The sequence below is a fragment of the Ciconia boyciana genome, chromosome 13 (genome assembly GCF_034638445.1).
Source record: "Ciconia boyciana chromosome 13, ASM3463844v1, whole genome shotgun sequence".
Lineage (NCBI taxonomy): Eukaryota > Metazoa > Chordata > Aves > Ciconiiformes > Ciconiidae > Ciconia > Ciconia boyciana.
Window position 1 is genome coordinate 10,261,880 of NC_132946.1, and position 25,025 is coordinate 10,286,904.

Consider the following 25,025-nt stretch of genomic DNA (forward strand, 5'->3'; position numbering starts at 1 on the left):
CCATTATCACTGCTAGTGATCTTCTTCTGATCTTCTCCCTGTTTTGTCTCCTCCACATATTACATTCCCTCTCTGCCTTGGCACAATTTAATCCTGCGGCATCCTGCTGGTCCTTGGCAGCCTTCCCATGTCCTTACAGTAAGCACGGAGTACTTGGTTTTAACACACTCAGCCATATGGTGAGAAACTCAAAATCGCCATTTAGAAGAAGAATAAAACAGAATCTGGCTGTGCAGGATGTAGGGGGAAGGAGACACTGGTGGAGCAAGTGAACCTGATTTCTCCAAATGATTTATCTCACAAATTCACTTAATTTTCCTTTTCTTTTCTTTTTTTCTTTCTCCAACCAGGCAAACACTTGAAGGCACTCTCGAGCCAGAGGATCTGCTGAAGGCAGAGCTGATCAGTGACACAGCTCACACCAGAGAAAATAGACACAGACTTGGATGACTGGAGGGCGAAAAGGAGCAAGAAAGAATAAATAACATCAGATTCTAGACTTCCCACTGAAATAGCTTTGGGAGCCTCGTTTACAGTGGAACCACCCAAACCTCCCAGCATACACAGTAATTCCATATAAGAGCTGATCTCTCTAACTCTTATAGATCCAGGTTTTGAAAAGGTCAACGAATCTGTGTTTTTAAAACAATTTACATTCTGTCAGTTATGCACATCTGGACGCAATATCAAAGAAAACACTTGCTCTTTATTTCCCTGTATGGCTTTACTTGGATGCATAGACTCTAGGCCAAAATTAATAAATAAATGGGAATAGAAAATGAGTAAACTAGCTGCATATGCTGTTTTTATAAACTGCTAAACAAAACACCTTTGCTGGTAGCTGTCCCATGATTTTTTTGTTATTTTTAATTGTAATCATGAATTTTGAGAGTAATGATACAGGAATGAACACATTTCACTTTGATTATTCAAAAGAGGAGCCAGTGGCTCCCTTCATAATGCTGGGAAACTGAAAGCAACTTTGCCTTGTTGTGCTCTGTGCTGAAGTGATGTGTGGATAAGTAATGATTTAGGAAATAGAGTGATTGTTGTTGTGTTCATCCTCTCAAGATACAATATTTTAGTGGCTGCTGCGCTGCTGCCAGATTTGTGCAAAATGCTTTTTAGAATGACACAGACAAATTACACACAAGACCACATACAGATTTTTATGTATGTAACTACGTGGACTCCTGTTTCTACATCTGGAGTATATGAGACGGAGGGGGGTAAATCATTATCAAGCAAATGACATGCAAAGTGGTATGAAATGTATCAGTCATTCAAAAAGCTTCTGGAGCAGCAAATTACTTCCCAGGGTAATCTTTCTGACAAGAGCTATACGAGTTTTTTTCCCTCTTTTTTTTTTTTTTTTTTTTTGGGGGGGGGGGCAGTGGGGGTGAGGGAGGATTGTTGTAATAACAAAATTGTAAAGATATCCCTAATAAAACATATTCCCCTCTTCTGCTGACAACTGGCTAAGTCTGATGTATGTTTTACTTTCAGTGTTAAGACAAGACAATAATACTATCCCTTCATTTCAGAAGATTTTTGGCAGCTTTCGCATTGTTTACAACAGTAACAGAAATTGTTCTTTTAGAAGTTCTAATTCTTCTGTCATACTCTCACAATGCCTTCATCTGGCAGAGAAAAAATATATTTAAATAATAAAGTGGTGACAAACTGACAGAAGCTGGAAATCAAAGCTAAATGACAATTGCCTGCACAGAGCACGAGAGTGTCACTGAGACAGAAAGCCTTAAAAAACGCAAACAACAGGAATTTGCATTGTAAATACAATTCTAACTACCGTGGAGTGTCACTATATGCCCCTGTAATTAATTTTCTTCTTTATCTTCATACCTCAGACACCTGGAGATTATACATCATATCATCAGTAGCAAATCACTCCTGAGGATCTTTTCCTAGATAATACTGTTTCCAAGCTTTATATTTCATTCCTATAGTAGATTCTAGTTACCATATGAATGAACAGGGCCCTTTAACAAAAAATATGAGCCAGATCTTCTCCCACCGTATCAATGGGCAATATGGAATAACTCCATAATTTCAGTGGAATTATTCCAGATTCACAGTTTGGACCAAAGGGAGTTTTGCCTTTACACCATCAAGTGTGGCCTCATGGCTGAAGCCTGAGACACACTTAACTGTCCACAGGGCTCTCACGTTATAGGGACAAGCAGCAAGGTTGCTAGCTACGTGCCACATTTTCCATCCTATTTATGCCTTAACTGTTAAATGAGCAAAGAACATGGAATTCATTAATTTCCAGGAGACAAGTCAGTAACAGCTGTGTTTAGAAGTAGGTTGCCTCAAATTTTAAAAATGTGTTCCTTCTACACATGGCATTTCTTCACAATTTATTATTGCCTATTAGCTAATAACAGCAGCAGGTTGCTGGTGGTTTAGTTTCTGCTTAAGAAACGATGCCACCAAACGTTAGAAGAAATCAGTAAGTTAGCTCTTCTGCTGAGAAATGTGTAGAATCAAGCTCCTGTTGAGCAAGATAAGGGCTGCATTAGCTCTCAGCAGTTGTCTGGTGGTGTTTGCATTACAGAGGCAGCACGTTATGCTGGAAGGTAAATGCCTGACTCAGTTTATTTGCTGCCTTGTCAGGAAGAAGAACTTCGGAAAACTTAATAGGATCATTCATGTATCTAGCAACTTTAAGATATCTAAAGTTATGAATATTAATACCAGGCAGATGGAAGCACTTGAACACGTTAAGAAGAATGGTATAGATATTCATAGCAACAAACTTGTTTTGATCTTACTGAATAAGAAAACAGGTGTGGCTACAAAACGTTCCCTCTTCTCCCAGCCCAGGGTCCTCGGCACTGGCTGAAGACCCGAGCACTCAAACAATGCCTGTGCCAGTGCAAACTGCTGCTGGGAGCCTGTAGACACTGGCAGCCTGAGAATGACCGCTGTATTTGGATGGCTCAGGGCTGCTGTGGCAGGGAAGAAAATGGTTTGTTTCTAAAAAATGTCCGCATGGGTCTGATAGTGTACTTACTGGGATCTCCATATCCACAGATATTTCTGTAACACAACTGCTTGGCATGACTGAGCAGGTTTTGGCAGGTATCAGGCAAGAGTGAATGCCTGGACTTGACAATATGTCAGGTGAGCTCTGGCCTAGGGTAATTTTGGCTGATTCAGCATTTTGTGTATTAATGCTTTTATCGTTAAACACGCAGACTTTGTCAAGATAACAGTTTAAAACATCTGTAACTCTTTATGAGCAAATGTGAATGAAAAGCAGCACAGAAAGGTCCATTTTTCTTTCTATTTCTAAATGATGGCTTTTACAATAGCTGTTAGATTACTGGGAGACTGAAGTTCTCTGGATTCTGAACTGTGCATATTTTAAAGATATAAATAGCCTTTTGTTCAAAGTGGCTGTGTTTTACGGACTGGATACAGACACTTTTGCTTGTCTTAGTGCAACAATTTCTTCTGATTTAGTATCTATAAAATTCCTTTCTTTTCTCCTTTTCCAATACAATGCTACTTCATTTTTAACAGCAGCATTTACAGTGAATACAGACACAATAACTGTATTATTGCTGTACCAACTAATAAAACTTACCTTGTTTGATAGGCTGCCGATTAGAGAAGGTGAGAGGAGTAACAAGGAATTTGGTTTCAGCTACCTGTACCCAGTGGTGCAGAATTTTTATTGTCCAGACACCGGGTCGCAGGGGCAAATTCAAAGGTGGTTTGTAGTGAGTAAATTCGGCACTGGATTCAATAAGAATATCATACGTTGCTGCAATTACATTAACAGGATCCACCCAAATGACAGTAACGGTGACGTTGGGGCCTTTTCCCCATTTCTGCATGCCAACTGGCTCATCTGTCGGCCCGAGGAGTCCTCCAAAATTCCGGAAAATCCTTTCCTTGGCGTCCCATTCGGTGCCAATCTGAAATTGAAGACCACATTGCTGCTACCATCATCTCTGTAAGTATCTAAGACCCTTACATCAAATACAGGCTCTCAAGATGCACAAATCGTATTTCATGACATGAATTATGCATACACATAAAGGCTGATGGCAACACGACCTAAGATCATAATGTGTACACAAATATGAGAAAACCTTGAATGCTAGGCTTGGCTTTTTGGTCCAGTTGTCCACTTTTGATTGATTTAAGGGTTTTCTTTACATTAACAGTGATGTAACAGGCTATAGCAGCTCTCCTTTTCCTCCACATGGAAGCAATCAATAAAGGACCAAGCCTGAACACAGGCTATGCGTAGAAAAAAATATGACCCATCATCTCCTGGGTCGTGAAAATATATGATACATTTGAGAGACGGATCCTGCAGTAGAGACCTACCCAGTTACTGCTAAGGGCAAGGAAGAGGCTTTTGCTGACTTTAGGACAAGTCACATCAGGTCCTTTACTACAATCTAGCCATGAGATGCTGTCTCCTTGCACTCCCTTCCTGCCTGATGTGGGAAGCTATTTCTGGTAAACTCTTTTCTAACTGTCACAACAGTGAGATTGTTTTTTTATTTATTCACTAACTAACAGTAAAGCAGCTGATTCACAATCTAGTGTAAATATTTAATGGACCTTTCTTTTTCCTAGCAGCTTTCATATTTCACTGGTCTTTATATGAATTTTCATGGTTCACCCATAACCCACGGGATGATACAAATTTACAAGCTGTTGCCGCTAACACTTGTACACTACTGAAAATAAGCATCTCTAACCGGATAGCATGAAAATGTAGTAACTGGCATTCTTAGGCCAACTGAAAGACATTTTACTATCCTAGCACTAAATCTAGCATGCATTTATGAGGCTGACCATTAACGAACCACTTCCATCAATTCTTAAGAAGGCAACCTGGTGGACCGCAGTATTGAAGGCTGCATATTTGCTTTTGGAGGAAGTGCCCATGAGGTCCTGTTCCCATGATCTCAAATCAAAAGTGATCAATATCAAACACAAAAGGATTTGAGGGACCCCATTTGAAGTGAAGAACAGGAGAACCCCTTGGCTCCTTTTGGCAAGCAGACATCTGACGTCATTCCTTGGACAGACATACAGATGTTTTGGCCAGCCTGGTACGAAACCCCTCAATAGTCCTTGAGGTCTTTTTCAGCCTTAATCTCCAAACAAACAGTGTAGATGACCTAAGAGTTGATTTGTTCCCTATACTACAGAAACCATGGGATTCTCTCAAGCAGTCTCCGGAGGCCCATGCACACACAGACAGGATCCCCTCTTTCAGTATATGTGGATATTGAAGATTTCCCCAACACAGAGCTGTCCCTGTCCCTAATCTTTACCTCACATGGGCATGGTCAGAACCTGCTTTCCTGAAAGCATAACAAATAACTGTAGCTCATTTGCTTCAGAGATTTTTCTTCTAGATTTCATCTCATTTGATGAGAATAAGTGGTTCCAATATAGTGCCAAAATCCCCCCAAATCCGTAAAATGTAACAATTACCTGATGCCTACCACCACTGATACCCGTACTGGAAACTGTCCAGCCCCCAATCCCTTCTAAATAAATCACTGTGGTTGGCAGACAAATTACAGGAAGACTGAAAGCAAAAAGCTACAAGGCCAGTAGAATAAAAACCTAAATCCATCTGTCATCATATGAATTCCTCCTACCGGACTATGACACTGCAGAATATGAGACAAAATGAGCCTTCCACTACTCTGCAATCAACACAGAACTGCTGGTATTTCAGAGGTATGTCACCTAGCACAACAGCTAATCAAACCAGACAGCGTAGCCCAGATATCAGACCCAAGCATCGACTGCCTCGAGGAGCTGTCAGTGCGTACTCTCCTGACAAGACCGACTGAATATGTATGGAAATAAGCTGAGAAAGAGAATTTCCTGACCAGATCTTATTATCTACTCCGCCAACCTTCACTGAATGTGGCCATGTTACACCTACCAGAGCTCAAGAGACCTGGAAATAATAAAGCCACAACATGCGAAACAAATCTACACTCTCCTAGGCAAAGAAAACCCTATAAGGAAGCTCTTTCCACCACATTCAGTATTTCTTACTGAAAAACTCCTCAAAGAAAGCTTATGCCATCCTCAAAAAATAAACATTCATCCCCAACATACAACTATTTCCCCCTCTTTAGTCTCTCATCCCCAGGAAAAGAAATCAGAAAGTTACAATCCCCATGCTCCAACCTCCAGGTGACATTGCTCAACAACCAGGCTGCACAAAAAGATGTTGAGATGTGTTCATATGCGCAAAGGTTTATTAGAGTAGAATAGAAGAGCGAAGGTTGCTTTGGGGGAAAAATTATAACAAAATTGTTGGCTGGTTGTTAAGCTTTGTGCAGGCATGTTACTGGGTTCCCTAATGTAAACCAAAAGTTACAGCCAAGGGGCAGGAGAAGAGGGGAGAGGAAGGGACAATTCTCATGCTGGTGGCGATCGCTTCCCATGAGAGCCTGTCACAACACCACTGTCAGGGTGTGCAGGTCCATGAAAACAACAGCACAAATACAACAAGGAGAAAGTAACTGCCGCAGAGCAGGCCCTCAGCAACACAAAGGCAAGGCACCCTGCGACCCCCTGCCTGCCCCAGACGTGGGGCTCAGACCAAGACAAGGTGCTGACACTGCCTGGGGCTGTGCACCACGGGAAGGGAAGGGAAGGGAAGGGAAGGGAAGGGAAGGGAAGGGAAGGGAAGGGAAGGGAAGGGAAGGGAAGGGAAGGGAAGGGAAGGGAAGGGAAGGGAAGGGAAGGGAAGGGAAGGGAAGGGAAGGGAAGGGAAGGGAAGGGAAGGGAAGGGAAGGGAAGGGAAGGGAAGGGAAGGGAAGGGAAGGGAAGGGAAGGGAAGGGAAGGGAAGGGAAGGGAAGGGAAGGGAAGGGAAGGGAAGGGAAGGGAAGGGAAGGGAAGGGAAGGGAAGGGAAGGGAAGGGAAGGGAAGGGGAGCTGCACACATCTATTTACAGGACCTGCCCTTTATGTCCAGTTTCCAGCTGGGGGACATACTTTCCCATGCTTCACAGCTTACAGTACAAGCTGGTTTTAGAAGCACAGTATTTTAAAGGGAATTTTACTTAAAGCACTAGTCAGAGGTTTATACCTCTTCCCTTGAACGCTACACAGCTGAGTTCCCAGTACTGAGATGTCTGATTTTACAGGCCAAGAGATACTACAGTCCTATAATATTTTTCATAGCCCCTTAAAACATTGTAAGTAGGCTTTCACTTTCAAATGGAATACACAAAGTATGGGATGGAATCAAGCAGTAATGAATATCTGATAAATTATGAAGGGATGTGGCACAGAAACTGACATTTTCCACATCATTATTTTAATCACCATGATTTTGAGCTTCAAGAGCAGGCACTGTGCATGGGGTATGTTGGAAAGCTGGAACTCTCTCATTGGCTTAAAACTCCTGTTTCTATCTCTGTTCAGTCCCAAGATAAAATTTTCCCAAGATAAATTATGCCTTGATTATGGGTTTGTGTCTCATTGCTCACCACAAACAGGACCATTAGGTTCACACAATGCACACTAATTGCCTGCCACCTAGTTTATTTTATTCTCTGTGATGAATCGCAAGTCTTAACAAGACCAGAAATGAACTTAGTGTTCAACTGATACACGCTGAGCTGAGACTTTTAGTACTGTACAGCAAATCAATCTTCTGCCCTCCATGTAAAAGTTGTCATGAACCCAGGCTGGTAGGATACGCACTGTGTGCACTGTGCACAAGCCAATTTTAGGAGGTGTGGGAGTTTCATGCTTGGAAATAGTCTCTCTTGGATTTCCTGTAAGTTTATTTTATTTTACTCAGCCCAAGACTGAGCGCAGGAGCCGTGTGCCGTTGAAACGCTATCATTAACCCCACTGGCTGTTAGGCAGCCCAGCCAGCCGATTTTTTTTCCACTTGTCTTTACATGGTGTAAGGTGAAATCTGCTACTCGGGAAGCAAAGTCTGAGAAACAAAGCAAAGGAGCAGGAAGGGCTGACTGGAGAGATCCTATCATCCCCACTGCAATTTCAGTTATGCATCAGGGTCACAAACACACCCGGCAGCACATTCAGTGTGGCATATTTGTGCTCTTCCTGTCGGTCCCGTTGGTGTGAGCTGGGAGAGGGAAGAAAGTTCTCAGCTAAAAAGGCCCCATTCAGTTTCAAATTTCTGCCAGATCATGGGGTAAAAGCTGTTGAAAACCCAGCAGTTATATGTCCCAATAAACACCAATCTTAAGTGTCTTTTCTGGTACTTAACCTGCAAACATTGATGCCCTCATCTTCGCTGAACTGCTAAGTTTGTTTTACACTTCCCGGACTTTGACAAGAAGTGCCATTTTAATAAGCAGTAGCAGATCAGAGGCTTTCCAGCCACACTGAAGCTGAAGAGCTTAATGCTGGATTTGTAACAGGTAACTGAGAGAATAATTTGGCTCAGAGACAGAGATGCCTGCAGGCCAAGGGAAGGCAGAAACTAAAATAAACAATTAAGAAATGATTAAATGATTTCCTTTGTACCTCCTGGTCTTTTAAAATATGAATCATCTATGAAAAGACAGGACAACTAAAGAGTTTAGGCAAGAAAAAATAATGAAACAAGTAAGCAGCCACCAAAACTCTTTTTGTGTGTTTCAAATAGAAGAAAATGTTTCCTTAGCCTGAAAAAAGCTCACCAGTGATGAAACCCTTCCCATGCTTTGCACTCACACAGCTTCACTGCAGCAGCAGTTCCTACAGGGCTGCTTACAGACCAGCCGTGGTCTATGAGGCCGTGAAGAGCAGCTCATTGGTCCCGTGGGATCCGGGGATCCTCCCTGCAGGGCGACACACTCCACAGAGCTGTGGGCACAGCGCAGCGAAGAGGCCACCAACATGCCACCACTTCCCCTGTCAGGGGATGCTGGGCACTGCTGCTCCAGGACATCTGTTGATCAGGCTCACGGTTGCTGCAGGGCTGGTTTTGGGGAAAAAAGGTTTGGTTCCAAGGCACTGGGGCCAGGGGGGACCTGGCAAGTGGCCAGCAAGTACATTCTGGTCCCAGGTTTGTTTCTGCCCTACAACTGAGATGAAGTCAGATGTATTCTTTCTAAAGATTTTTGAGTTCTACAACACTAAGATCAACGTGCTTCTTTTCATCATACAATTAGAAAAAACTCTTCCTGCTGCCAGCCTGGTTGCTTTCAAAAGAAGGATCCAGAGCAGGCATCAGGCCGAAAGTGAGATTAAAAGTACCAAATAAACAGCAGAAATACTCCTACAAATCACAAGAATTAAAGCTTGTATGACCATTTATCACTGCATGAAATGGCAAGCCTACCATCGGACGCATTGATAAATGAAACACACTTTCCATCCATCTCTTTAATGGCACATTAGTGTCATGAATTTGCCATGCACACCAAAACACTGAATCCTACCTAGGCATTTCTTAATTGCCCAAGAAGATGGTAATTTATAGACTTGGCCATAATGATTGGAACACATTTGTTCAATCAATTTTATACCTTAATTGAAATTTGTGGCTTAACAAGAAAAATCATGAAATTAACTGCTCAGACAGTTATATCTTTAAAACAGAACACAGATGTCGGGTTCTATTAGTGGTCAACTTTCCTGTTGGGTACATTTTTTACACTCTATGTCAGATCCCGAGACAAATTCCTAGAAGAAATAGCAGGATTTGTGGGAAATCTCAGCCACCACTGTGATAATTTTCTCTTTTGTGTTACAGCATCAATATTCTGCTCACATGTGCATCGGTGTCTGACTATCAGTAATTTTATGAGGGTTTTTTCAGCATACTCTTGAGAGGAACGCTTACCACATCCCTGTTCACATCTGGAGCTGCAGAAACATGGCATTTTTCCCAGGTATCTCTCACAGCACTCACAACAATCATAATCACAAAACTTCTAAGTTATTGAGCCTCTTTTATGACAGTAAATGCCTTCAGTTTGTTCTTAAAACAAGAGGGAGTGAGGACACTCAGAGTAGCGTAAGAAGTGAGGGTTGACCACAGATCCGAACTGGCAACAGTATATCCTTCAATGAAGAGGATATGCATTATGCTAGAGAGCCACTCTCACCTAAAAATTACATGGAAATACAGTTTCCAAAGGCTGCTGAATTAGTATGCAATCTCTTCAGAGGCTCGTGACATTCTGCATGGGCGGCTACGAATACTTACCTCTGAGAACTGTAACCTTCCAAAATCGCTTGGTGGACTTGCGATCTTAAAAACTTTCTTTGGCATCACCCACGTTTCCAAAGTTTCTAGTTTACTGACAGCCAGATTGGTTGCGTGGTGTCTGATTAGGAAGCCTTGGAAACGGTCAGCGAGGAAGTAAAGGTGGACGGAAACTGGATGGCCCATGGGGTAGTATCTGTAAAACAGCACATGCTCATCAGTTACACAAGAGAGACATGAAATCTCCATTTACTTGGAGCTAATGGCTTAAGAAGCATTCATCTCAACTAGAAAATTCACCACTGTACATTAAGAGATTTCAAATGTATTCATGACTCATTATCAAATATTCCTAGGCTGTTCTGATTACCCTGAAACATAAAAAATGTTACTAAGAATATATGCTCATTTAGAACATATTCACAGCTCTAAGCTCTTTAGGAGATACCTCTGCGTGCCAGAAAACTCCCTTCCCTTACTACCTCTTCTGGGTAAAAAGTGCCACCCAGAGATATACAGTCAGGCTGCAGCACTGTTTGCTAGGATAAACGACGTTCAAGAAATGTGTCTATTGCTCTGTCAGGTGGCCGCCTTCTCTTTGCCTTCAGCAGGGTTAGTCCCTACAGATGCCTGGCAGTGGCAGTGCCTCTCTCGCTCGCTGTGGGACAGCAGCAGGCTGGGGACAGCAGAGGGTGCTGCGAGGCCGGGTACGGGCGAGCTGATGCCCCGCTCCACTCCCAGCATATAAATCTGATCCCCAACCGATTCTCCAAGGGCAGTGCTCTGTAGGGTGGCACTGCAGCGAAGGACACCAGGATCCGGTCCCCATTTTAGGTCTCCTTTATTTTAGGAAATAAACTTCACATTCCTTAAAGACTTGAGGTTGCTTTTGCTGTGTGTTTTTTACTCATAATTAAAAATAAACTGAAAAAAGGTCAAACAAACAGGAAAAACCTCTCATTGGGAGATTTGGAAGCCTTCAGTTACAGTTCAGATTTAAAGACATTGTAGTCATGGTTTCAAATAATTAAAATTTATGGTCAATTGTCTGCTATAGTCTCAGAAACATCTGTAATGATGTTTGTGTACATATGGATACATAAATAATTAAAAACATGTTATTCATAGCTCTGAAATAAAATATGTTGCTACTTTACAACACTGACATTAACTGTGAAACAAGTGTGTTTGCAACACGTTTAAAGCCAACCAGTATCACACCTTCCCAGCTGAGTCAGCTAAGTCTGACCCCTCATGCTAGTTATTATATCTCAAGACATAAGCTCTAAGAGGAGCTAACCAAGAAGGACTTTCCATTACATGAAACCAGCAACACCCAGAAAGAAGTCTCTAGAGCTTGAGAAATAAACATAACAAGACGAGGTACAAACAGGGTCAGCACTGATGGACTGAGCAAAAACACAGCAAAGCTACGCAGCCAATACCAGCAACAATCTGACTTCTGTTCTGAGTACTAAGGCCTCCTGTTTTATACGTGTGCAGCAGCAAATATTTACAATATCCTTGAAATAGTCTGAGTAAATTGTCTCTTGGCAGCAGTGAGTAAAAATGCCTAGAGATGGAGAGAAATAAATTAAATCTCAATCACACATTAATGTTGCTTCCACTGAAGATGCTGATATGCAATCTAATTTGGTACCAGAGCAGTCTGCAGGGGGCACGGCTTTCTGAGGCTGTGAGCTAGCCCTTGTTAGAGAGGTGTGCAAGGCAGTTTCTCTTACAAAAGTCTCCCGGGCCGCTGCGGGTGGCAGCGTGGGATTGACTCCAAATGTGATCTGAAGCGGTAGAGGCTTTCCTCGCAGTGCCCGCAGCAGTGTGAAATGAGCTGGGGTGGTGACTGCAATATCAGCTAACTTTGTGCTGCTGTTAGCCCTAACAGCAAAGGGAATACTGTCGAGGTGCTCAGCCCAAATATATCCCTGCCATTACCGCATTAGAGACATGCAAAATCAAGAGAGGGAAAGAGGAGTGTATATATGCATACACCTAGAAAGACAACATAGTATCGAGAGAAGAGATGTGAATCATAAACCTGAGGATTATCCACCTTTCTGTGATTTAAATTGGATGCTGACTCACAGTGTTTTGAGGGGCTCAGGCAGCTATGAAAATGAAGCCTCTACTCCATATCACTGTTTGCAATTCCTCCCTGCACTGTTTCGTGAGGCTCCAGCCTACTGTAAAGGAGCCATGCTTTATCCCTGAGACAGCTGCAATCAGCGGTGGATGACATGGCTTCCCTATCTATAATCTGAGCAAGCTTGAAAAGCACCTTGAGCTCCTGTGCAATGAAAAGCTCCCCAGAAATGAAATTGATTATTGACATAAATCATCATCAGAACACTGGCCAAAGGAAGAAGCACAAAAGTAATTGTCAAATTATTTCAGTACTGGTTATACATAGCTCCCATCCTCTCTGCTGGCTTCACTCTGCAGGACAAATGACCCAGGACTTCTTTAGGTCTGCCTTTATTTCATATAAGGAAGGCATGCTACTAGTGATTATTTCTATCTAATTGTTATTGATCTTTTATTGCTTTGCACTGGTAACCTTTACTGGCAAAAATGTAATAGGAATCTGGATCACTTATTGCCACATCTTTCTAAATAGGACATTGCTCAGCACTTCCATGACTAAGTAGGAAGGTCAAGTCGCATTCAGTTCCCTCTCGAGAACACAAGAGGGGCAAAGCCCATCCATCAAAGCACAAGGAGCGTCTTCAGTATCTGCTGACTTAGGCTGTATGTGTTTTCTATTAGGATAAAACAAGGCAGGGCCCAAAACATACATTCTGAAGAAGGAATTAAGAGACGGTAAAGTAAGACTTTAAAAGATGAACCCTCTCTGCTTTGAAAGTAAACAGCTTCAGATGTGTTTGCAGGCAGGAAACATCTACCATGAAGAGAGCTTTTTCTGTGCAAGTCTAACTCCAGGAATTCTTCCTTCAAATCCCTTTTAGACTGAATTCTTCTTTGCTAGGCTTATAGGTGAAAAAGGAATCTAGAATATAGGGGGGAGGGGTTCCCTTTAAAGAATAAGGACTTTTATTTTTATATATATATATATGTATATATTTATACATACATACATTTTATTTGCTGCTAATGGATCCCACCAGCTGCAACACTTTTGGCACAGACAGCTGTACCAAGGAGGCAAACTGAGCTCGAGCAAGTAGTTCTCTGTACTCCGTATATGCACCCAGGGGAACAAACAAGCAAGGACCATTAACCTGCCTGTGTTCAGATTAATTCTGAAATCCTGTCCTCTGCTTTTGGTAAGCATAATAGAGGTGAACATGACCTCTGCTGCAGTCACATGGAGGGTTTAGGAGCTGTGGGTATAATACACTTGCTGAAATTAATCAAGAAAATGCAGCAGTGGGGGTAGCACTGCCCACCCGGATCCTGTCAGTCTTCATCAGGCTGGAGAGGAGCTCCTTAAAAGTGCAACAAACAGGTCACGTAATGTCAACCCTGAATAACCAATGCTTTATTATGGGCATAAATACTCCTGGAAATAAGCACTTGCAGCTGCCCGGCCCTGTTTGTGACAGTATGCTCCAGCCAGCACAGCCAAGTAGATGAACCCCCTCCAGCACTTGGCAGTCCAGTCTATGTCCCCTGAAACACCCAGAAAAAGACAGACTCAGACTAACCGGCAGCTGTTGTCTCCAGCAGCATGGAACGAAGTCTCGGCTCTCCGCAGGCCCAAGCGGGAGAACGCATGGTACATGGTGAGGGCGACGTCGCTGAGGGTGTGCACGCCATCAGGCTCATCGTACACGTTCTCCCAGTATGACCGGAGGCCGGGCGTGCCAGATGGGTAGTTGCCGTACAAGTAGTAGTCCAACTGACCAATTATCTCTTGATTCACTACAGCTTCAAATTTGCGTGCAAAGAAAGTTGGCCTGGCAGTCTGCTGTGGTGATACGAAAGGAAAAGACACTGGAGTGAGTTCCCATTTCTAGCCATGACACTATCCTAAGCAATGGGTTGGAGTTGAGGACATGAACTGGTTCTCCCCATGGGCAAAGGTGACTTAAAAAGTCACCTTTGTGACCATCTGTCGTTAAGATTCAGATAAAAACGATGTAATTACTCAATGAAAATGTAGGTGTGCCAATCCCTCTGCACCAACAGCCACCCCTGCTGCCTTGCTCTGAAGGCTCTCCAAGTGCCAGAGCGGTGGGGAACGCTCCCTAAACCATCGTGTTAGCCTGGAGACAGCGCAGCACTGGCACGTGTTATCAGCGGTCAAGCAGGGAGCAAAGTGTCCTGCAGCACAGGGGCTCAAGAGAGGCAGAGGAGCATTTTGCATGTATGGATTTGCTGCTACGAGGTGGTAAGGGGACTCTGGGAGAGGTGCCGTCTGTGGCTGAGGTTTCTCAGCTTCTGACCAGCCTGCACAGATTTTTTGCTCTGCGCTTGACACAATCTTGGGTATATCACAGGTTTATATGCTACTCAACTACCATTAGCTTTTAAAAAGCCTTTGTTTTGCCTTGCTCATATTTGAGCATGGTTCTGAGGTGCCGAGGAGTTCAAAAGTGCCCCAGATGGTTGAAAAACTATTTTGAGGATGCTCAGTTTTACTCTGAGACGGCACATGCTGTGGGCTCTCTGATCTCCTCCTCTGCAGCTTGCTTTGTGCCTCGTGGGAACCGCGAGCAAGCCTTCTGGTGCTGTGTGTTCATCTGAGGGGCTCTCTCATCAGCAAGTGTCAGAAGTTGCCTTTACATCTATTCTAATTTTTAAGTTTCTCTTGCAGCTCAGTTTACCTGATTGTTCTCTGAAATGCCGTTGTGGGTTGTTTTCCCAGCCTGGAGCAGGTCAGCCTCTGCAGACTGGCAGGAGTTTTTTAAGACCTGCCATTTATTCTGTGCTGGAAATTTTCCTGGGTTTGGCATTCGGGGCAGCAGAGTCTGTCTTAGATAATGTCTCATTTGCTCTTTTTGTGAGTGCCTGTGTCACTGACTTCAACCGCGCCTGGTAGGCAGCACATTACAATAAAGAAAAGACCTCTGTTTCGGAGCAGTCATCATTTTTGTGCTGTAGGGTAACACACTCCCCATCCCACACAAAGCCTGAACAAACATGCTTTATGCAGGGAACCCTGAAGAGCTGCAGGAATGGAATTGCAAATCTGGTGACCTTGAAACAAGCGGTTGTTCATTCTTAATAGAAGATACACAGGCCAGATACAGTCTTGAGAAAGAGTGCACCCTTGAGCACAAGGATTTGCTCTCATGTCTGCCTTGAGGAAACTGTATCACAAAGGAACCGATTAAACTTTTTAAGGCAGTCCTGCCAAGCCTGGGTGATTGAAACCTCATGACTCTGGCCCTCAAAACCACAAGATAAACTTAAATATAATCATGTTGATGAATATAATCATGAAAACTGATTTGCCTTGTGCTACGTAAGCCTCTAGCAGGCACTCTAGTCAACTTTTAAGCTTTTTTCAAAGATGAAAGATACTGCTTAACAATGAAAGCCAGGAGCTTCATGAAATCATGAAAGGACCTGAGCTGGACTTTGGAAAAAACCCTTTGCAATAAATTTACAAGAGTTACCAAGTAATATTGGTACAGTGAGAAATGTGTCAAGCTTCCCTCCTTTCTAGCACTGCAGATCTACCAATGCCATGTAGTCCAGTGAGCTGCTTTGTGACCTTACCATGCAGTAGTAAGTCTCAAGGGCCAAAACACAGGAGAACCAATCTTTTATTCTCCTGAAATTAAGAGCAGAGCTACCTGACACCTCTTTCTCCACCTTGCTTGATGGGGTAAAAGCTTCCCTTTCCACTCCCTGCTGCAGCCACGCAGACAGACGGCTCTCCACAGCCCAGCAGAGTGGGAAGAGCTTCTTTGCTGGTATCAGAGAAGAGACCACTTCAGTTACCTGGAATCGGTGGAAGTCTGCTGGTTTGAAGTCGTTAGGCGAACAGCCACACCAGTCAACAATGTGCTTGTACTGACACTTGCAACCGAGTTTACGGTTCCAGTTTGTGATGCGCAAGTTGTTGTCCACCATGGAGTCACAGTATGGGCTATTTTCCAGAACAGTGTGAAAGAAGGACTGCAAGACAGACAGAGCAGATCAGTACATTCAGCTCCTCAGACTTCCATTTTCTCCTTCAGTTCAGCCCATGGACCTGAACCTCATGCAGGTGACTTATTTTCTTTTGAAATGGCAGAATTAACAAGTTCTATTGTTCTGCCATATATGAAAAGCACTCTACATGTATGCATTCCATAGAGCATGAAAAAATCACAACACACTATAGACCCAGCCAAACTGTAATAACATACAGTGAGGCCTTGCTACAGTAACCTGGCACAGAATAATTGCACTTCTGCAATGACCAGCTTTGGGCATTGGGAGTCCAAAGGACTCCAGGAAAGGCACCAGTGACAGCAATTATTTTATTTTTATTTCAGCAGTATGAGCAATTTTAAGAAATTCTCATTATTTCTCTTCTGTAAGTTAGTCTCTGGTCTAACAGATTTAGGACTATTTTCCTGAGCAATGTGTTAATGATATATCTCAAGTTGTTTCCTAAGACAATTCTCAAACCTTCACCATCACCTCGGTTACTATGAAAAAAATACAGTCTCAGACAGCTCTTCTGTGGGTGTCTCTATCTCCAGCATTCCGAAATGCATTGCTAGTTGAATGGCCTTGTTCTGAAATATACAGTTCACCCCAGGCACCAGAAGGACATTCTGCCTCCTGCAATTATGTCTGAAATCGTAAGTCTTTATTTGCTGACTCAAGGCAGCAAGGAATTCCTATTGGGCTATCCTAATTATATCATCATAATATCAGCTATTACATAAATCATGTGTAATGGGGACTGATATAGCAGGTTAACAGGTCAGTGAAGGCAGGGTGATTTTAAGAAACCAGCTATGTATCTTGCAAAGAAAACCTTGTAGAAAGAAGCTATAGAATATGATCAAATTTAGCCCTGTAAGACATGACTTTTGGAGCAGTGACTTCTCTTTAAAATCAGCAATAGTAAGACCTATAAATAACCAGCATAACATTAGCATGGCTGGCCCCCAAATAATCCCCCTACCCTTTTTAATGTTAAATGACAGCCCAGTGAATATGGATTTTATGCTTGAACTGTTTGGTTAAACCCATAAAGGCATCCATTCTCACTCAAGCGAGAGGGAAAAAAAAACCCTACCCAATTACCCATTGCCCTGTGTCCTTTTATAATGATACAGAAATTTTTCCTAGATAATGGATGAAAAGGTTATCAGAGTTGAGAGAAAAGGTGATTTTTAACAGAAATGGGATTAAAGCAAGATTATTCAACATGTGTGTGGAATAATAAACCCCTAACAAAAGATGACAATCACTGCGCTCCACTGCAAGCTAATAAGCCTAGATTTGCAAGATCGGTCTCATCAATCCCTCAAAATGTTCAGGGGCCACTAGTGAGGAAGGAAGTTATCGTTTTAAAGACAGTCATCAGGTCTTCCCTGGGATGGCTGCATGCTACATACCCTGGGAGCAGAGCCCAACAAGCCAGGGGATCAATGTACCTGCTGAGGCAGGTGCAGCACAGCCTGACAACGTGCCAGACTCTGTGCTCTATTTGTAGGTAACGCAGATCTCCCTGACACGCTGCTGCATGCTAGACGAAAACCCATCCTGGGGTGTGCTCCCCTTCTGCATCACTTGTAGCCAGAGCGATTCCTGAGTGATCTAAATGATTTGTGACTATGCCTTCTAGCTGAGTTTTGAACGGAATAATAAAGCTTTGTTTGTAGGGTTTTTATTTTTAAAGAAAAGAGCTGGATAATAGCGAGGAAAGCTACTTATGAAGACAATTTGCCATCTCTAATAGCCTTCAAAGGCTTTGTGGAGGAACAATTTGCAAGCAAAGGGCAGCTGGATTTTTGGTTGTTCAGTGACAGATTAATAGGCTTAATAGTATAAAACAAAGCCACTCCTTGCAAAAAAGTCCCACAACAAACAAAGCAACTAAACAACTGCAAAAGTTATTCTAACACTAAAGGACTTACTCGTCATGGGAGTAAAATTCTCATTACCCGCTGTGGGATGGTCCAAAGCCCACTGAAATCAGGCGAAAGCCCCTCTGACTTCGGTGATCTTTGGGACAAGCACAAACGTTGCAGGTTTGAACACAGGGATTTCTTTGAACTCACGTACCTCAGCAGGAAGCAACGTGTAAGAGTAAAACCTCTTCATCTTTGTTACCAGATCGTCATTAGAAAAAGTGACATACTCCACAAACTTCCTGTTCAGGAGAAACCAATCCGACCCTCCATCGACTGCGATTCCTTCTGGGATCTTCCTGTCCCCCAGGCGCCACATGTGGGTATCGCATTCCAGGAAAAGCCGATCCAGTCCTTGTTTTCTGATAAATCTGAAGGAATACAAAAGCAGTCATTAAAAGTTAATTTGTATTTTGTTATCATCACTAGCTTTATAAATAAAGAAGCTACTTTCTCAAACAAAAAAGGATAAAAATTTCACTTGTTTATGTTTCTGTTCTACTCATAAATCATGTAGAGAGGTTTAATAAATTATTAATCGGTTATACATTCAGTTATAGGGGCAAAGATCAACAGATTGCTTTTAAACATCATTTACACCTTCTGCTGTCCTAAGACAGAACTGTGCAAGTTACAGAGCTGTATGGCATGAAAATCCGTAATGTTCATTAACTCTTAACAAACCACTGCAGAAGAACCATAACGTGAACAGGAACTAAACACAATCTGTGTGATAGGCTTCTGTCTCTAAATAAATGCACAGTTTTTGAAAAACAGCAAACCATACATAAAGATAAAATGACCAATTTTCTCCTATGTTATTATTCCACGAATTTTTCTATTGGGGTATAGTTAATTAGGAAGAAATACAATTGCATTGCTCTTTGCTGTATCATGAGTATGTTTGCTCCATTTTCAAGTCTATGGGGAATAACTTTTTGTTATTGCTGAACCATGAATAAGAGGAGCAACTGCAGAACTCTATAGTTATGGAAGTGAATTATTTGAGACCAATATAAGAAGAAAAAAAGAGCTGGAAAATCAATTTACGTTTGAAAAGACTTTGGACTGGATGCCCACACATGTTTTGAGACTGTCTGATCCAGGTTTCTATTTGTTATTCCATTTTCAGAATTATTTCCCAGAAAGGGAAGCAGGGCAGCCATGAATTAGCACACGCCTTTGCAAGGGGGGCTGAGCACTGTTAATAACGGTGAGTTGTTGTGTTGAATACATCCCATGTGTTCTGAGCAATAATAAATGCTAGCTAACCAGACCATTATAGTAACTAACATCCACAAGACCACAGATCTCACTGGATGTAAGAACGGCAGGCTAACATGAGCTGTGGCACCTACAGCGAGGACACCGTAAGACCTGTGTTTCCTTCCTGAACAACATAGAGCTACGCCAGGGTTCTTAGACATGTTTTAGGATTAGGAAGTCAAGAAGACATTTTAGTGGTCCTCAAACACGTGCAACTGAAGGAAGGGGAAAAGAAATAAAAGCTAAGTAACACCACCAAAGCTTTCTGGACTCCTGCATCTGGAAACAGGAGTGTTAACCCCGTAGGCTAACTCCCTGGTTAAAGTTTTGTTCTACACCAATCAAAGAACTGAGATGCAATTATGAAATGGTGCATATTAATTTTCAAAAGGACCGTAAATGACTTCAGGGTCTATGTCCTACTGATAGCTATGTCTCTTCTCACAGTATGAGAAGAGCAGCTCCTCTGTTAACACAACGCTGCAGAAAATGTGTAGATGAGAGTGGAGAAATTTTTCTTTCCATGAACAAGTTTCTAATCATGTTCCATTATGAAGGATAATAGAAAAGTCTTGCAATTTTAATGCAGTGCTCTGGAATGTAATCTTCAAATTCAATATTTATGCAGTTATCTCCAAATCAAATATTAATGTGCCTGAAAGTTTAGTCATTTATTTATTTCCCTCAAAACTAAATGCTTACTTGAGTTAATTATTTTAAGAAAATAATAGAATTTTATCGACCATATTTAAATAGGAATGTAAAGTTCTTTTCCATGAACTAATTTCTTTCAACTGCTATCTATACCAATTTATTACCCTTTATTCTGGTTTTCAAATAGAAGTTTCTTTGACTGCAATAGAAACCCCCAAACCAAAAAAACCACCTGACCATTTCAAAACCCCCTCTACTTACGAACTCCCTCAGCCTATATTACACGATAGGGCTTACAGTTAACTAATACCAGAAAGCTCAGTTATACAACTTCAGCTTTATTGTCTGAAATTGGCAATAGAAGAGCATGGTCACACTCAAGATGAGAAGGTCCCAACAAATCTAGGCTCACAGCTTCACGTTTTCCAAAATAGCTGACAGGCTCCTTTTTTGTATATGTACACAGTTCTACGACTTTTTTGAGCTAATGGCTTGGATAAGCAAATCTCAGCATACAGAGTGAAATAAGACAATTCTTGGGAGCACGGGCATTTTCATAACAAATCTCAGTCCTAAAATCCTATACAACAAGGTTATTAAAAGAAAACTAAATGTACTTTCCAACCATTCATCCTCCAGCAAGGCAGCGTAGCCCAACTGAAGAGCAGCAATGCCTTCGGAGACCTGCAAAGAGGCGACCCTTTTGTTAATGCTTCTTGAAACCCTCCTAGAAACATCATTATTGGGTTTTAAATACCAGTAACAACCAAATAGGAAGCAGGCATTTCTCAGAAGGCTCACCCTTACTGGGCCCACTTCACACAAAGTCATTATACCTAAACAGAACAATGCATCGGCATAGCAAATAATTTCCTTTTATCTACGAAGCAATAATTTATACAAGGAGCTTTGAAGACACAGCTCTCCATTGGGCAATTGCTTGCTATCCATTTATGTTCCTTGGGAGCCAAGGGGACCAAGTATATTTTAGCTCTGCTAGAAGCAAAACGGTCCTGCCTGAGGAGGCAGTGCATCGCTCTAGCAAGCCTAGGCTGGTGCTGCTGTCACACAGAGAGCTGAACTGCAACCAAAGTGGAAAAGGTGGATGAGGCTTTTTTTTGTCCTCCAGACTCTCTTCTAGGATGACTGATGCTCCTAGCTACTCCAGCAATAGTGATTTTTGCACTCAGGGAGGCAAGAACTTACTCTAAGTATATGGGATATTGCCCGAGGGAAAGGGAAAGGTGCTATTTGTATGCCATGTAGGCCTTTTCAAAAAATCAAAACCCCTCAAACACTACAAACAGTTCATAAAGATTCTTGACTAGCCATCCAACAATGCTTGCAGCAGCCATCTCTGAAAAGAAAGATAAGAAGATGAAGGGCAAAAGCATGACCCGACTGATTTATTTCCAGTCTAATGCTGTATTTCATTGGTTTCTGGTTACGCTCAATGTAATACCAAAACAGTGCATTTTATGAAGGCATGCCAGGCTTCAGAGAGAGCAACGAAATGCAAAAAATGGTGATTTTTCCCTCAAGTCTTTCTCTCTCAGGTTTTACAGGACACCTAGTAGATAACTCCCAAATTGAAGTAGAAAAAATGGATTAGTAATAGCATTTCATTAATCTTAGTCAACGTGGAAAAATTCAGGTGCTTCCTGGCACCCTGAACTTCAGGTAAAACCAGCACACCTCTGACAACTGCAAATGTACTTGCCAGGACGACATACAATTGCACCAAGGTATGGTTAGCCAAATACAATGGAGACTGCCATCAGATGAAGACACTTGACCTTTCTCCTGATCCAAGACAAATGAAAGAAGGAAAATAATGATGATAAGAAAAGAGAGTCAACCAGGAGAAAATAAAATTAAAATAAGACTAGGGTTAAGAAAAAGCATGCCATTTTACCTTATTTCATAGAACACTCCATCTAAGACATTTTATGCTTACCCTTAATCAATTTTAACTCTTCCTAAAGAGCCTTCAGTTTTGAGGAGCCTGGATTACACTTGCAAGTAAGCGGCAAGCATAGCATAATATGAATGTGTCTTGCCAGCTGAGCTCAGCAATCAGGCAACTACACGCGTGAAAGGTGCCATTTGTGCCCTGACTGTACGTGGATGCAGCCTCGGGGTTTACACGGTTCCGGATGGTTATTTTTATACTTTGTTAAAAAAACCTACTGCCTGCAACACGTGGTCTGTCACACTGAGTATAGATAGTTAACTGTCCAGACAGCTCATGATTGCAATCCAGCTTAGGGAACTCCTCTTACTTTGTAGTGTATTTAAATATTTATAAATGCATTTCAGATGAGGCTCTAGGATTGTATAACACATAAAGCATTTGTAAGATGTTTAGCACACGCTCCTACAACACGAACATAAACACATAGCTCAGCTCTTCTTATGATACATTGTAACTACTAATAAATATTGTTGCACAGTTACTTAATATCAGCAAAAATATCACAATCAAATATCACCCTTTTGGATAGGTTTCTCCAAGTGACACTGCGTACCACAGCAACTCTGAAAGACCCCTGCTCCTGAATGCTGACACTTAATGCAGTATATAAGACAGAGAGTTTGCTGTTTTCTGTTTTCCAAAGTCTATGAATGAATAAAACTTTCTTAAGCATCAGAGGCTATGAGATTGCTAAACGTTACTTACCAGTAACCTCGTCACTAAAAGATTTTTGTCTGGAAATAATATATTTTTAATGTGAAAAGGTTTCTTCCTAAATGTTTCCTGTTTCTGGCCTCTTGCCTAGAAAATCTCCTATTGGCATTTCACTGTTAACCAGGTGCACCTACCAGGACCTCATCATCACTACTCACTACACAAGAATATGAACTATGAATAAAAGTTAACAATACATCAGCAAAACAATTAATCAGAAGTTGAAAGTCAATGTCAAAGCAAGGATCTGCAGAGCTTGGAGCTCCACTAGCATCATGTCCATGTTCTCCTTAATGTATGTGGACAAACTCTGCGCACTGCTTTGACTCTATCTGCTCCTCTTTTAACTGTCTTTAGACAAAAATTTGAAGAACTTCCCAGCCAGTTTTGGTGGGAAAAGACAAGTAAATATTTTTACAGATGAGAAATATGAAAGGCTTTTGCCAGCAGTGTTTGCACAGCCACCTTGGAAACACTTACCCGAGTCAATCAGTCGGGAAGCATAAAACAATAACTTGCAATTTAGCTGACCAAGTAGAAAGCACAGAACAGTAATTTGACAATCTTGAGTTCAACAGTTGCAACAAGTAATTTGTGAGCAATCTCTAGGCTACAATATATCTCCATAAACCAGTCACTGAATAATTCTTTGTAATAAGCAAGTTCATAAAACCCAAACCTGCACAGAGCAGTTTCATTCCCTGCCTGCTGCAGGCCAGAAATCCTGGCTTCCATTGAGTATGCGATGAATTTCCAGCTGACTGCGACACAACCCTGACTTCACCCCATTTCCATGAGTAACTCTATTCTATGAAGTGTTACACAGTATTTAAAAAATTTGAAATAATTAACAATTGGCTATTTAAGCACAATGACTATACTGTACCAGCTAAATATCTGTTTTTCTAAATATATGATCTTGCAGTATGTTTCCCAAGACCTCTTTCTGTCTTGCCGAAAGCCTCCAGGGCTGACCCCCACTCCTGAAATGGAGCTAAAGCTTGAAAAGGGGAACAATGTCAAAAAGAAACAGCACCGATTTAGTCTGTCAAGATGAGGAAGATTTCCTCCTGGTATGACAGGCAGCATGCAGAAAGCGCAGAATGCACAATTCCTGCTGTTTCAAAAGGCTATGAAGCTGTTTCAAAACTCTCAGTATAGATAAAAACCATGGAAGAAAAGAGAGGGAGAAATAAAAATTGTAACCTGCTTTCCAATATGTTTAAACTGCGGCATCCTGAATGCAAATGTTATGAGGTCAAAAGCAGAATTCTTCTTATCTTTCTTTAATTCCCTTACTCTGAAGAAAATAATATAAACACAATACTATCCTAACAATCCCCTAAGCTTTAATGCCAATGCACAAACATCAACAGTATCATAAAGAATTTCTCTCTTGACTGGATTTGCTATAGCAAGATTGGGCTTATTTCACGCACAAAAGCCAAACCTGTAAGTAAGCACACAAATTGAAATGCTTTTAGTAGCTTTGCTCACTGTGCTAAATGCTCGGAAGTTAACAAGGAACATAGGGAAATCTTACTTTTAAAATATGATTAGTGTTTGTCATTCATATCTCTATATGCCCTACAACAGAGGAGAGCACCAGGCCCTGCAGAGCAGCAGAGCACAGCAGGCGTGCGAAGGGAGGGGCGGCCAGCCCCGCACCGCGGGATCACCAGCTGCCCTCAGCAAGGACAGCATGGACTCCGACCTCAGGAGGACCGGGATTCAATCCAGAGCAGAAAACACAGGTGACACAGCCACAAAATGTCTCAGCCAGCACTGAGAGATGCAGTTAGTGACATTTGTTCCTGCAATTTCTGTGGGTCTCTAGGAGCTGGGCTGCAAGTCATCATGAGTCCAAGCAGTTCTACTGGAAGGATTTACTGATGGTCCACGTTACCACAGTTATTTCCAGTGTATGTTTGAACAGTTTTATGCTCAGTGTGCAAGTAAATCTGGGGCAGACGACTGGTCTGCTGCCACAAACATTGGATAATACAAGGTTTAGATCATTTACCGTGTAGCAAAAATGGTACAGTATTTTGACTGGCTCTTTCAAGTTACAAGCCTACCTTGAAATATTATGTTAAACGTGGCCCTTCTCAATCAATGGCATCTTTATGGAAACCAAACGTCCATGGCATTTAGGGTATTC

At 42.0% G+C, this 25,025-nt stretch overlaps 1 protein-coding gene across 2 annotated transcripts in view; it reads right to left on the reverse strand.

The window, feature by feature from the left end:
• The window catches only part of XYLT1 (xylosyltransferase 1), a 206,855-nt gene that overhangs the window by 12,775 nt on the left and 169,055 nt on the right, over positions 1 to 25,025 (reverse strand). For both annotated transcript variants that reach the window (XM_072877552.1, XM_072877553.1), the window contains 5 exons: positions 18,410 to 18,626; positions 16,124 to 16,300; positions 13,879 to 14,141; positions 10,199 to 10,394; positions 3,614 to 3,947 (listed from right to left, as the gene is read on the reverse strand). In XM_072877552.1, coding sequence (XP_072733653.1) covers positions 3,614 to 3,947; positions 10,199 to 10,394; positions 13,879 to 14,141; positions 16,124 to 16,300; positions 18,410 to 18,626 — 1,187 coding nt within the window. The remainder of the gene's footprint in view (positions 1 to 3,613; positions 3,948 to 10,198; positions 10,395 to 13,878; positions 14,142 to 16,123; positions 16,301 to 18,409; positions 18,627 to 25,025) is intronic.